General features: G+C 45.1%; 1 protein-coding gene across 5 annotated transcripts; it reads right to left on the bottom strand.

Moving 5' to 3' along the window:
• Positions 1–2,015: 2,015 nt before the first annotated feature.
• On the bottom strand, positions 2,016–13,581 carry pdcl (phosducin-like). Of its 5 annotated transcripts, none has more exons than XM_042337184.1 (6): positions 13,458–13,568; positions 11,438–11,511; positions 9,788–9,865; positions 6,562–6,753; positions 4,453–4,634; positions 2,016–4,137 (listed from the first exon to the last, which is right to left on the bottom strand). In XM_042337184.1, the coding sequence occupies exons 4-6, from the start codon at positions 6,716–6,718 to the stop codon at positions 3,589–3,591; spliced, it is 888 nt and encodes a 295-aa protein (XP_042193118.1). In that variant the 5' UTR covers positions 6,719–6,753; positions 9,788–9,865; positions 11,438–11,511; positions 13,458–13,568; the 3' UTR covers positions 2,016–3,588. The 5 variants fall into 5 exon arrangements, with proteins under 5 accessions (XP_042193118.1, XP_007900999.1, XP_007901000.1 ...); XM_007902808.2 differs by lacking the exon at positions 9,788–9,865 and adding an exon at positions 12,074–12,112; XM_007902809.2 differs by lacking the exon at positions 9,788–9,865 and adding an exon at positions 12,074–12,112 and having other exon boundaries at positions 13,430–13,464.
• Positions 13,582–15,121: the final 1,540 nt, after the last annotated feature.

Raw genomic sequence — 15,121 nt, forward strand, 5'->3', positions numbered from 1 at the left:
GTCTGGTTGTCTCTTTGCTGAGATTGTACTTGTAAATTTTGGTGCTACATTTTATGAACCTTTCTAAAGATATTCATTCTTGCATTTGGTATCCTTTCCTTGAAAGCTCCTTTCATGACCCAAAGTGCTTCACAGGATTCAAACGTATAAGTTGGCCATCTACCTTATGAATTATATAAGGATACGGGAGGGAATGGGTGTTGCTCTGAAGGCTTTAACGAAGTGCTGGAGACCATTGGATCTAATTGAAACAGCAAGAGCAATGAAGCCCGGCTCATTAATGAAAGCCAATTTTAACCCTCAGCCCAGAGATTGCTGCAATCTGGTGAACAGAGCTGAAAACATTCATTCTGAACCTTCACACATAGCTGTTGTATAATTCAGTGTTACAGTATTCCCAATGACTGAGCATTTTATATTTCACGACATACAAGAAAATGTATTCCAAACTGCTCTGAACACAACTCTACTTTAAGTATTGACATGATTCTTTTGTATGCAGTTGTATTTCTATTTCTCTGCACATTTCCAAAGGGGAACATTGTGTGTTTGATTGAATAAATAAACCGTCAGCAAATCCACAATCCCTTCAACCTTAAATGACACAAGATCTATCTTTAGGGTACAGCAGTTGCATATTATTATTCAACATATTAATAATCCTTGCATTTGATATACTACCTTATCACGTGTTGAGATGTCTCACAGCGTTTCACAGAGTGTGTTGTAAAGTGGATTAACTGTAAAAAGTGTTTGCTTACATTCTCAGGTTTTCTATCATCAAGTGTTTCAGGTCTGGTCAGTCGCTACATTCAGTTCCCCTCCTCTCCTGACAGCTTGGACCTGTGCTGGTTACGTGTGTTAAATTCAACCAAGACACTGATAATTGGCTACAGGTTTTGTATTGTAAATTGTTTTCTCGTTCTACAAATGAAGTACAGTACCAAAAAAAATCAACTCAATCGGTTTCCAAGCGGTACCCATAGATGACCATATGAGGGCACCAAAGCCCGGCTGAGTGACTGAAGACCGAGAAACAGCAGAGATGCTGTAGTAGGTCTCTATAACATTACTCTAGATTTTAGATGTATTAGATGTCAAATTGGAACAACTTACAGGATTAAAGCAATGTTATAGCCCACTCAAACGTGCGATGCTGTTTGCAGGCCTGCTTGGTGATATAATACGTGTGGATCGAGAGTGATTTGGTTGTTGGTGACAAGTGGCAGATGTTTATTGCTAAGTGTAATTTGAGGACTGGGTCAGATAATTACTTGTGCACCCAGTAGCACAAGCTACTTTTTATTTGGTGCTAACAGCAGCCGGCGTTGTTCCTCCTTCCAATCCACCTCATTGGTAGTTGAGCTTCCAGCCCATGTGCAGCCACTCTCTGGAACTCCATCCTCTGCCTCGCCCCCTCCCTCCCCACTTGTAAAACCTACCTCGTGTGGCTGCAGTGTCTTACCCACACAATATACAGTCAACTCACTTGACAATAAAGTGGAGTCCTGTAGCTTAGTGGTTAGAGCGCTCGTCTCACAGCGAGAGGACCTGGGTTGGATTCCCAGGCCGGGTGAAACCTTAAGGCAAGTTTCCTTACTCTACACACCTGTACCTCGCAGCGAGTAGGAATCCGATTGTTAGTCGATTGTCAGATTGCTTTCACGGGGGTAATAATCCCATCAAAAAAATAATTTGGTCACTCAATGCACGAATGTTTGTTGGGACACTGCTGTGCACAATTAGCCCACAAAATATTCAGTCAAATCACTTTACAGTATATTCTGTGAAGCGCTTTGAGAAGTTTCAAAGACAAGATGAAGCGCTATATTAAGTATTATGTGTTTAGCCACTGCTCCCTCCCCACCCTCCTTTAGCTTCAGCTCCATCTCCCCTCTCCACCCCCCCAACTCATGCTCCCCCCATCAGTTGTGGGATCATCCTCCCAACATGGAGGGCATGCTACGAATGTAATCTGTTGGTTGCTCAAATCACACAACACACACTGGCCGAGATTTATTGATCCTCATTTATTATATCAGGAGAAATGAAAACAGGTACACATTTCTTCCAGTTGTGATCGGAATAGAAGTTTAAAAAGTACAGTGCATTTATTCACAGGAAGCAATAACTCGATACAAAAAAGAAGTTTCTGCAGTGTCGGACATTATCCTAATAAAACTAACATTTTAAACAACTCAGTTACCACACTGACGCTTGAAGACAGAAAGCAGCCTTTCTGAACACAAACAGTAAATGCTACTCTGGAACTAGTCAAATAGTCAAAACGATCTGTAAAATCTATCAACTGGTTACATTGTGAATTAATGGTTTCTGCTGCATATATAGCACCTCCGCTTATAAATCCTAATCGTGTCTCACACTCGGCTTTGCTGAACCAAGAACGAACTACTCGAAACAATCTCATGCAAATAATCCAACCGAGAACCAGTAATCGTGCTTCACAGTAATAACCTGGCAGGAAGAATCTCAAGTAGGAATGGATCTGCATAGGGCCATCAAAGAGAAATGGTTTGCATTGTTGCTTTGTTTGAGAAGTTTGGAAAGAAAGTAAAATTAGTAAATTAGTCACGAAGTAGGTCCCCAAACGCTTCTTTTTTTAAAAAAAACACTAAGGAAAATACATTGACTGCATTGTGGAATAAGTCTCGCAAATAAATAAAGGAACAAGATGTTGAACACAAATAAATGCATTCTATAAAAACTAAAAATCACCTTCTTGGCTCAGACACATCAAGGTCTTCAGCAGCCCACAAAGTAACACAGAGAGATGGGCTTTTTACTATTATTATTTTCCTCGTCACAAAAAAGTGGTTTCAGAAACAAGATTCTGCTTTGATAACAACCTGACGTTAGCAGAAAAATTGCGTCACAAACGCTCAAACTTTGCAAAAGTACAGAGAATACAAAGGAAACTATATACAGGCGAAGTCTTCACGAGGTACATGGAGTTGGCCATAAGCTAAGTGTGCTGTGAGATTTCTGTGGACTTTGCTTTTTTGCATTCGTCAGTAGCTAATCTACCAATGAGTTTAGCACAGCTTCACTATATGCCTAGCTCTACTTTAGTGGCTGTAGTTTGTAGCATTCTAGAGCAGCTCCACAACAAATATCCCCAACAATGAATGTCCACACGATGGAATGATTATCTGCACGGGAACGGTGGGAACTCAGCAACGAGTTATGGGAACGAGCGTCAAAAGAAATGGTTTGGACAGTGAATTTTTATAACAATTCTTGCATTTGACATCAGCGCCTTATACCGCTGTCGTCGTCGAAATGTCTCCAAAGCGTTTCACAGGATTTCCTGTGACGCTCGGTGACAAGTGTAATCATCAGCAAAATGTACTCTTTTTAAAAAGGATTAGTAAGTGACGTCCAAAAATCAGCCACTGTTAGTAACAGTACAAACGTTCCTGGCTTTTGAACTTGGTGTGAGTATAAATATTTAATTGATTATTAATTTAGAAGTCTGCTCTGATCGATTGGGCCGTCGGGAAGAAACTCTGTGCTGTGAAGACGGGATAGCCGAGTGGAGGGGGGGGGGGGGGGGGGGGGAATAGTGGGTCAGTCGATGTCCAGGTCACTGTCGTCACTGTGAGCGACGGAGGCGTTCCGGATGGCTGTGGGCGACACCACGTCCTTCTCCGGCAGCATGCCGTACTCCCGCAGGAACGCCTCCACGTCCACCGCGAAGAAATCCTCGCCCAGCTGGTCGGTGATGCGCACGAAGTTGCCGATCAAGTCCCCGCCCTTGTAGACCAGCAGGGCAGGCAGGGCGCTGCCGGTGAACCTGGCGCTGGCGCCGATCAGCGAGCTGCGCACTTTGCAGAACTTGACCAGCGGGTACTCGCCGGCCAGGCAGAGCAGGCAGCCGTTCATGGATTCGCATCCGGCCAGGTCCTCCTCGTAGATGTGCACCACCACCACCGTGCCCTTCTCCTCCTTGTCGATCGTGTCCAGGAAATCCTCTGCATTGGTCAGCTCGTACACCTGCTCAAAGCGCTTCCCGCTGGACAGGTGCTGCTTCATCTCGTCCATCCGCTGCTTCCTGTACTGCGCCAGGAACTCTTCGTCATCTCCCTCGTGGATCATGTTGTATTCCTGCATAGTCATCTGCAACACACACACAAGGGATTTACACCGTACTTGACCAATGCTGGACCAACCCATTGGGCTTTCAATTTCAGGCAGATTATCTATATAGCCATACAGTCATATCAATGGCAAGTTATGCAGTTTTAGAAGAAAATGACAAGCTTTCCCGCTGCTTGTCCAGCTAGGACCACTCTACCCGCGAGGGCTTGCAGGACTAACAGGGTATCACTCTGGATATTGTCTTTACCAACCGAGTGACTGGGGCAGGTTGGCTGGAACCGAGACTCCGCAGTACCAGAATCCTGCAAACATTCAAACTGCGCCCGCATTAACCTTTCCATTGATCCGGTCCTGGAGATCCTTCTGCTTCTGTTTGTCCTTCTCATCGTCCAGGTGAGACCTGCAGCTCATGGACAGCTTCTTGATGAGCCGCGACATCTCTCGGCGCTGCTCCTCACGCTGCTCTGTCTCCAGCTGCTTGAACCGGCGCCAATCGTTGATCACACCTTTAGGTCCTGGAGATGGGGGAGGTGGAGAGGGAAGAGAGGGAGTAAGATATAATAATAATCTCTGCACTTGATATACTGCCTTATCATGTCGTCGAGACGTCTAAAAGCGCTTCACAGAATATCCTGTATTGTAAAGTGGTTCGACTGTGGATTTTGTGGGTGAAGCCAATCAAACAAGTCTCCTGGTTATCCTGACTTCCATTTCCTTCCCCAAATTCACCCCCAAAATTTCTGACTAATTGCATATCGCCTCGTGCGCTTGCTTCCAAGTCACCGTTCACTTCAACTCAAACCCCATTCGATGAAGCGCTTTGAAGCATTTACTTTCACGTGTCAGGGTGTTGTATAACAACGCAATCTGTCGTCGTTTCTGCTGGTGAGTGAACAGCGAGCTCCATAGCAGAGAGAGAGAGGGAGAGAGAAACCAAGGAAGGAGGTGCACATTCAAATAGGCTTTCATTAGCTATTTTAATGCAGCGGGTTAAAGATCCCCCTTTCACAAGTAGCTTTGAAAATGCATCTGGGTTGGGGATCTAATCTAATCTAATACAGGACTATTAGAATTAGAATACAAGCCCATTTCAAAACAACTTCAGGGTTTTGTATCTTTCATTACATTTGTAAATTTATTCTCCCTCCCTCCATCCATGCAGAATAAAAATTGGCCTGATTTACCTCAAGGAAGACAGTACCAGTGTCAACAAAATGAAAAAAAAACAAAAAAAACACCATTGCCTGGGAAAGAGCAATGTTGCCTAAACATTTAAGATTTTGCGGAATTTTAAGGGGAAAAATCCAATAGTATGCAAGCTGTTTCTTTTTAAGAAGTCCAGAAAAAAAAACACCTTCCAAATAAAGACTGAAGTTGTGATTTTTTAAAAATTCTGCACCATCTTGAATTAAGATAAATTAAATTGAGATGACATATTATAATAATCCTTGCATTTGATATAGCGCCCTATCATTTGTTCGAGACGTCTCAAAGCGCTTTACAGAATACACTGTAAAGTGTAGTGAATGTTTGTTTTGTGGGTGAAACAATGATGTCTTTAGGCTAAGATCGTAAGATATGACATGGCCTCAGAGGAACAGCCTGACCTCATAGGACTGGGAGGAGTCTATGGGGCTGTGAATAACAGCACTGGGTGTATCTCTCCCCAAAGGACAAGTTTTCCATCAATTTAAGAACAATACTGTTTCCTCTCCAATCATCTCCATGCTAAACCGCCCTCAGGAAAAACAGTCTGCAAAAAAAAACACTGTTCAGAAGTTACACTCCAAGAACGTGCAATATAAATACAGGAGGAATGCAATCGAGTTAGAACAGGGAGGCTTGAAAGGGGACTTGGGAGTGTCAGCTGCTAACAGCATCCACAGAGCACAGTGAAGCAATTTGAAAATAAAGAAATGCTGTAGTACACAAGTCTACAGAAACGATAGACACCAGACAGAGAATACCTCCAACACTGAGTTCAAGACAAAAAGGGATTATAATAATAATAGTTGCATTTGATATAGCATCTTATTATGTCGTTGAGATGTCTCAAAGCGCTGCACTGGATATTTATTCAAGCGCTCTGGGACGCACCCTGCCATGAGAGGCAAGTTGTTGTTATTGTAAAGTGAACTCACTGCACATTTTTATGGACAAAACGTGGCAGACAATTGCACACAGCATTGTCCCACAAACTGTCTTATTCTTGAACGTTCTTCCACCTCATCAGTCAACACACTTTTCAATAATAAGAATCCTTGCATTTGATATAGCGTCTTATCACGTCTTCGAGACGTCGCAAAGGGCTTCACAGAATATACTGTAAAGTGAATTGAGTGTGTATTTTGTGGACAAAACGCGGCAGCCAATTGTTCACCGCGACTGCATCAGCTCCCCCACCCCCCCAATATCTATTGTCTAAAGTTTCTAGTGAGGTACCTGTGTTAACAGCACTCCGTTCTCTGCCGTCCACAGACATGCTGGGATTCTGGATGGTTTTCTGGTCGCTCCCCTCATGGTCACTGTCTTCGTCCTCGCTGCTGCTGTAGTAATACTGCAGCTTCTCCCCAAGGATCTTGTCATCTAGCGTCGTCATTGTAGCTGTTGGATTTGAGGTTAAATCCTCGAGCACTGAGCAGCAGAGAAAAGAAAACATTAAATAAGGCACACGGTCATTCAAAATATATATCAAAATAAAATAGAAAATACAGTCAATCCACTTTACAGTATATCTTGTGAAGCTCTTTGAAGACGTCTCGACGATGTGATAAGGCGTTGTATCAAATGCAAGGATCATTATTATTATTATCATCCCCACAAACAACAATGAAGCAAATCATAGAATGTTACGGCACAGAGGGAGGCCATTCGGCCCATCGAGTCTGTGCCGGCCAATTTGACCAATTTTACATGAGTAGTGGTGGGGTGGGGCAAAGCTTGTCCAGGACACCAGGAGAAACCAAATAAGGGAAATAAGTTGCAGAAAAGAAAGTTCCTGAAATTAGATCGAAAGTATGAATTTCTTAAAAGCTGAAAAAATCGTGTAATTCTAAGACTGAGTGAATTTCAAATCTGAACCTTTTCTTTTAAGAACCTTGGTCTTCTTTCGTCTAGCAAATTCTTCTGCTCTTATGATTGAACTTGATCTTTGACGAGGGAGAGTGAGAGTTGGGGACAAAGTATTTATATTCCAGTCTGGAATTGGTGGAGCTGTGGGGAATAAGGAATTCTCAAGACGTTCAATTTGTCGGGGTTTGAGAGCTGTTTGGCGGTGCGGCAGAGGGTGGAAAGCTGTGTTTTTTTAGGGGGAGTTTGGGGGGAGTGCAAAGTGTAAATAAATCCCAAAGCACTTGATCCGTGCAAAGCTTGTACTTGTGCTGCTACTCAAACACGCGTTTACATTCGCAGGACCTCGGGAGTTTTAGAAAGCATTTTCTGCAGGAAAGACTAAAATACCAACTTAATACGTGACGGGTATTGAACTCACTGAGAGACTTCTGTGTTTTGCGTCACTCGCTTCTCCAAAAGGCATTTTGTTGGTAACTGATATTTTTTTCACACCCATGCAAAGGTTGTCATAATCTACAATTAGTATAATGGTTCCCTCAGAAATGACTCGTCGATGGTCTGTTCACAGTTTACAAGGTCGTTGAGTAAAATACTCGAGCAGAAGAATAGTATTATGTGTCACTCGGTAGCACTCTCTCTCAGAAGGTTTCATGTTCATACACCCACATGGGGATTCTGAACTCACAGACCAGGCTGACACTTTTAAGAGTGAAATCAGGATCAGTTTTTCACCCACAGGATAGTGGAAATCTGAAACTCTCTCCCCCAAAAGGCTGTGGATGTTGGATCCATTCACATTATCAAAACTGAGGTGGATAGATATTGGTTAGGGATATAGGACAAGGGCAGGGAATTGGAAGTTGAGATACAGATCAGCCATGATCTTATAGAACAGCAAAATTTGAGAGGTTGAATAGCCTACTCCTATTCCTGTTTCTGTGACACTCTGATGCAGTGTTGGAGTGAGGTGCCGTCCTTCAGATGAGATGTTAAAGCTGAGGTTCAGGTGCCTGTTCAAGCGGACATTACAAATCCCCTGGTGCTATTGAAAAACAGAAGGGAGTTTCTCCCAGTGTCTTGGCCAACAAATCCCCCAGACAAAACTAACATTTACATGGAGTGAGAGCGAGAGAATGAGATGAAACCAGAGAACTCAAGTACAGGAGTGAGCAAGAATGATCACCAGCTCAGACACAAGGGGGTAAGGAGAAGGGGGAATGGAAACAGAGCAGGGAGATCCATTGAGGGATTGAGCACCAGTACTTTACAGTATATCTTGCGAAGCTCTTTGAAGACGTCTCGACGATGTGATAAGGCGCTGTATCAATTGCAAGGATCATTATTATGTTATTATTTATATAAACGCTTCCCCAGGCTAACTTAAGTGGCCTCTTCCCTTCCATGATGATATCTCAAAATATGTCTCAAGTTTGAAGTGCTCAAACATTCGAATTTTCAAGAAGTTCAATTCTTATATATTTTTTTAATTGAGTAAAACGTGTTCACACTGCCAGTTCCCAAAGCTGCCTCAAGCACTCCGGGACGCTACCCCACGTGATGGGCATTATATCATTGCAAGTTGTTGCCTTGTCCATCGAGACCTTATGCCCTTGGTTTGATGCAAATTCTCGTTGAACCACAATCAGAGCGACTGCTTTGTAAAGAGCGGTGAAGGATTCCCTCTGAGAAAATGCCAACTGATCTCTCACATACAGGCAATAAGTTGCATGACCCAATTTTTTTTTCCACAGCTGCGCTGATGCAATACTAGCTTTTATTAATGGATTATCGCAACCAACAAAGCATTTCCGATCTATTCCGTGCTTCCGTCTTATTCCCCCCAAAACTGAAATTGCATGTCAGGTTGCACTTACCTATAAAAGCTCAGAAGAGTCTTATAGGATCATAGGAGATGCTTTACAAACTGTGCAGATATATGTGGATTCATCTCTCACTCCAGCCAATGCAGGTCATGAGCAGTTTCAGAATTAACCCTCCTCTCTCTCCACTGAGAAGCTATTATACACTACAAACTCAGGAAAGATGCTGCTTGTTTTATAAGTGACATTTTATCTGTGAAAACGGCACTGTCTCATGTTCAAAAATCAGCGAAGCTGAGCTAACAATTAAACCCATTCAGTAGGCCCTTTGCTCTCAAGTTCAGATCATGCCCATGTGGGTGTCACTCCTATTCAGGAGAAGGTCAAGCCTCTTGCAAACTAGGCTGAGACACCGCTTCAAAACCCTCTGCTGGTTCTTTCCATTAACTTAACTATACTCACTCTTATCATTAAGTCCTTGCCTTTGTTAAGGCTTGTACTCTTCCACCTACGAGTTAATAGAATTAATCTTCTTTAGATTGTCTCCAAATGACTAGCTTAGCTGGATCTACCCACACTGTATCTCTTCACGTATAAAGAAAACTAGACATCTATCCTTTATGCTTTGCCTTGATCAAAGGGCAGCTTTCTCTATGAGTGAGATGCACCTGTTCTTTATGCATCCTCCTTACTGCAAATGAGACGCTCTGTGCCACCCAGACGTCCAACTCAGTGGCAGAACTATCGCTAGCTAGCAGATCGGAGTAACCAGTCACCTTGCTAATGGATTTTGCCACCTCTTGTATAACCCCTTTAACTCTTGTGCTCCTGGTACATTAGTAAAACTTCCTGTTCTGTAGGAAAAAAAAGGATCCCATTAGAATAAAGTGCAAAAAAACCCAGCACACAACCATTGCTGAAAGCAAACACAGATCAACAACGCTGTATCAGAAACGCTGTAAAAGCCTTTCCATACCTGTCCATTAACAGCTCAGCTCTCACACCTCTGTAAATGAGCGGAAGCAACACAAGATGATCTATACAGAAGCTCTCCAATGGAACATATCAGATGGAGAGAAGTCAACTACATGACCATTTCAACTACTAGTCCACCCAATAAATCCGAAGCAAAATATCTGCCACGGTCAAAACACACAGCAGCCTATAAATAACTCATTTCCATCTTCTTGTTTTGATGGAAAAAAAGATGTACAGATGTGCTCGCATCTGTGTCAGAGCTGGATAATTGGTCCATTAATAAACTGCGGCGCTGAAATCAGCTGAGCATAGATTAATTTTGAGCGAAGTAATAATTGCACGTAAAAGCAGTAATCCCAAAACATTCACTAAAAGATATTAAAATTATTTTAAAAGCCTATCCTTTTTCACAGAGGCACTGTAGAGTCTGCATTCTGGAGTCATGCATTATTACAACAACAACTTGCATTTATATAGCGCCCTTCACCCCAGACGGTGTCTCGGAATGCTACTAGCACCCGAGAAATGATCACTGGCACATGCTGCAAACAGGAATCAATAGAGACACCACAAACATTCTTGAGAACTACCACATACTCAGAATTTAACTTGTTACACGCCTGGGAAGAGATTACGGTTTTAATTTAGCAGAGAATGATTGAAGAGGACAGCGAGATAAACCCTTCAGCAAAGAAACATTACCCGTAGCCAGATGGCAGGGATTAAACTAACCCCCCTGCTTCCGTACCACAACAGACAGAATTGACGATCAAAACAACCAAGAAATGCGGGTGTTGATTAACCCGCTTTCAACCCAATGCTTGGACAGAACGGTGATACTTTCAAACAGGAGCCAAAATCTAATTCGATTGAATGTAATAAACTTTTTTCAATGAAGTCATCGTTAAATGGCTATGCAATGAGATGATTTTACCCTTTGTCATTTAGGCTTCCAAGTTAAAAATCCCCGGACTCTAAAGCCTAATGCAATTCAGGCAACTCACTCAAATATAGAATTGGAAGCACATTAGTCCACTCAGTCACAACACGCTCTGCCACAGAATGGCAGAGTTCTAAGTTCATATCTGTGAACTACGCCAAACAGAGATCATACCCTTCTCACAAGGGGAGAAAAACCCCGATACTTCCACTGCACCCTCCAGAAAGGTAGGTTGTCGGTTCAATCTACCTGTCTGGTTGTAATATAAGTGCCTTAAACAAGGAGATGGTGAAACAAATATAACAACTTACCCCAAAGAAAATAGTTTAAAGCAGAAAATTGTACCTTAGTGGGATGAGAGTTAAGACAATAATATTACAGTCTATATGGTTGAACCTTTTTTTTTAAAAATGATGAACTATTTCATAAGTCAATTTCTCCCCTCTCCCCCAATTGATTTACTCACTAAATAGTTAGCCAAAGTCTTCCTAAATTTGATGAAACGTACCTTCACTTTAATGGGACTGGCAAACGCAACTCTTTGCAACTGGGCAAAAACACAAGGCAAGTGTCAGGACTGTTCTGTGGAAAAAAACATAAATAATATGAGTTTACAGTATTCACCACTCTCCAGGTAAAGCGGGTCTGAATCAACTCGATAGCTTTCTTTGTCTGAGCTCGACGCCGTGTGCTCTCTCGCTCTCGACTGTTGACTGAGATGCATGAAAAAGCTCAGCGGTGCGGAAGGTAAACAATGAAGAATTGTGGATCTCAAGCAGGCGAACGCAAAACATAAACCTCTCTGAGAATGTTGTGCAAAGGGAGTAAAGCACACACTTGTGATTAGGACGATATTCATCCAACCTCTATAGTGCTTTAAAGTCTCGTGGGACATTCATACCCCGACCCGATAGTCCCCACGGACAAACCTTATGAGGAGTTAAACTTGTTTATTTGGTAGGTCTGATAACAAGTTGTTCAGCTTCAAAAAGGATTTCAATCCAACCCACTCCCCCTCAAAAACAATAATCCCCGTGACTAATGTTGTTCAGGGATGTGTGTAATGAATGACTGGTTAATGCTAATCTTCAAGAATTACAGAAATGTTTTACATTCATTGAGGTGCCCAACTTTAGTGACTCACCTTATTGGGGCTACATGTGCAGAAAGAAGCATTTGACATCTAAGGGATAGGGAGTCGGGGGTTAAATGCAAGCAGACAAGTTCAAGTTTCTTTTACATTTTTGAATACCTAAACTGATGTGATTAACTTCATCTACGAGCACTCGTAAACGGAGAAATTTAGAGCCAATTCCTCATATTATAATAATAATAATAATAATTCTGGCATTCGATATAATAATAATAATATAATAATAATCCTTGCATTTGATATAGCGCTTTTCACGTCGGGAGGACGTCCCAAAGCGCTTCACAGAACACACTGTAAAGCGAAGTGACTGTATATTTGTGGGCGAACGCGGCAGCCGATTGCGCACAGCAATGTCCCACAAACAGTTGTGGATTGAAAATGACCAATTTATTATTGTTTTTGGTTTTGGAGGGATTATTATTAGGCTCTGTGTGGAGTAAGGAAACTTGCCCAAGGTTTCGCCCTCTGCCTGGGGTTGAACTCAGGTCTCTCACTTGCAAAGCGAGTGCTCTAACCACTGAGCCACAGGACTCCACATTATAAGGAAGCAATGAGGGAAAAACGTCCTTCTCCTTTCCAACAGCCCCGCGGGGGCCTTGAACTGTGACCCGCTGCCTCCGCTCGACCGGCTCTGGCCTTCCGCGTACCCCCCCCCCGTACCCTCCCCGTACCCCCCCCCCGGTACCCTCCCCGTGCCCTCCGTACCCACCCCCCCCCCGTGCCCTCCCCCCGTGTCATCACCGGTGGCCGCGCTCTCAGCCCCTGCGACCGCGCAACTCCGGAACGCTTTTCCGCGCTCTCTCTCTCTCTCCCCACCGCCGCCGCCGCCGTCCGGCTCCGGGTGGGGGGGGGGGGGGGGTCGAGCTCCTCCGTCACGGTCGGGCGCTCTGGGACTCTACCCCGCGTGAGGGGGCGCTGCGTGGGGCTGTTGTCCACCCGAACAGGGCCAAGTGGGGGGAGGGGGGACCAGGGATTAACGTCTCATCCGAACAACAACAATATAGCGCCCTTCACGCCGGGAGAGCGTCCCAGAGCGCTTGGAGGGCGTCTCTCTGACAACGCGATGCCCCCCCACCACCCACTCAGCGCTGCACTGCAGTGTGGGCCTGGACTGTCCCCGCCGGCCGTTGGGAGCTGGAGCCCGACCCCCACCCCCCGCCTGGGAGGCCGGAGGGTTCCTGACCCGAAGCCCCGGGGCTGACGTGACGTCTCCCGGGGCCTCTCGCCCGGGCCGAGGGGAGGCTGACTGGGCTCGGGATCCACGCGAGCCTCCCTGCGGACCCGGGCCTACTCCGCTCAGAGGGGGAGGGGGAGGGGGGGGGCGGCCTCCGCGAGGCTTCCCCTCACCGCCGCGACGCGACTCGACTCCTCTCACCGGCAACGGCGGCCGCTCCTCAGCGACGCCCTTAGCGACGGAAGTCACCGGTCCCGGACGCCTCGCTCGCTCGCTCGCGCGCGTCCGCCCGCCCGCCTACCTGTCCGCCTGTCTGTCAGGCTGACTGACGGGGGCGACGGCCAATCACAGCGCGGCAATCAGACCCCGCCTCCTCAACGCCCCGCCCACTCACCCCCGCGCGCAACCAATCAGCTGCCGAGGGAGGCGGGACTTACTGCCCGCGACCAGCCTTTGCCTCAACCCTTTGATTGACAGGTGTCCTGGGCTCCTGTCTCAATGGGTCTGTCTGTCTGTCTGTCTGTGTCTGTCTGTCTGAACACAGTCCCCCCCACTCCCCCACCACCTCATTGGTAATAATTGCCCCCTTGCATTTGATGCAGTGCCTTATCACGTCGTTGAGACGTCTCAAAGCGCTCCGTGCAATGTACTGCGAAGTGGAGTGACTGTGTAGTTTCGTGCAATTGGAATTGTGTCTACACTGGGAACGGTAGAGCCAATTCCTCATATTATAATAATAATAATAATTCTGGCATTCGATATAATAATAATAATATAATAATAATCCTTGCATTTGATATAGCGCTTTTCACGTCGGGAGGACGTCCCAAAGCGCTTCACAGAACACACTGTAAAGTGAATTGACTGTATGTTTGTGGGCGAACGCGGCAGCCAATTGCGCACAGCAATGTCCCACAGACAGTCGTAGATTGAAAATGACCAATTTATTATTGTTTTTGGTTTGGGTTTTGGAGGGATTATTATTAGGCTCTGTGTGGAGTAAGGAAACTTGCCCAAGGTTTCGCCCTCTGCCTGGAATTGAACTCAGGTCTCTCACTTGCAAAGCGAGTGCTCTAACCACTGAGCTACAGGACTCCACGATATGGCGCCTTATCACGTCTTCGACACGTCGCAAAGCGCTTCGCGGGTTATACAGTAAAGCGTAAGGCGGCCGTGTGCCTTGTGGGTGAAACGCGGCAGCCAATTGCGCGCAATTCCTTGTGGTTTGGTCACAAAATGATGTCCTTGTGCCTGCCATGGCGACCGTCGTTGTGTCCGCACTCTCACCCGGAGGATTGTGGATTGAAGCCCCCAGGTCGGGGCTCGGGAAACACATTATCTAAAAGTTGACGCTCCAATGCAGCGCTGTGGGTCTGTGTTGTGTTGCATTGTTGGAGGTGCTGCCCTTCGGATGAGACGTTAAACCGTGGTCCCTTCTGTGTGTTCAGGTGGATGTTAAAGATTCGGTTGCACTAATCGAAAAGAGAAGGTAGTTTCTCCCTCCCACTGTCCTGGTCAAGAATCCCTCAAATAAAAATTGATGACGCACTCCATGACTATTTGCAGGACACTGCTGTGCGTAGTTGGCTGCTGCGTTTCGCCCACAAAAACACGGTCAAATCCACTTTACAGTGTATTCTGCGAAGTGCTTTGAGATGTTTTGGTGATGTGATAAAGTGCTATATCAGATGCAAGGATTATTATTATTATTATTATGTCCCACAATAGAGAATGCAACACGAGATGACCACTGTGGTCCAAGGTTGATCTGTGTAGATACAGTCACCAACCCAGAGTCGCTGGAATAATTGTGCACGTGTGTGTTTGTGTGTGTGTACATGTGTGTTAATTCATCTGTCACACAA

Source organism: Callorhinchus milii, unplaced genomic scaffold (genome assembly GCF_018977255.1).
Source record: "Callorhinchus milii isolate IMCB2004 unplaced genomic scaffold, IMCB_Cmil_1.0 Scaffold8, whole genome shotgun sequence".
Lineage (NCBI taxonomy): Eukaryota > Metazoa > Chordata > Chondrichthyes > Chimaeriformes > Callorhinchidae > Callorhinchus > Callorhinchus milii.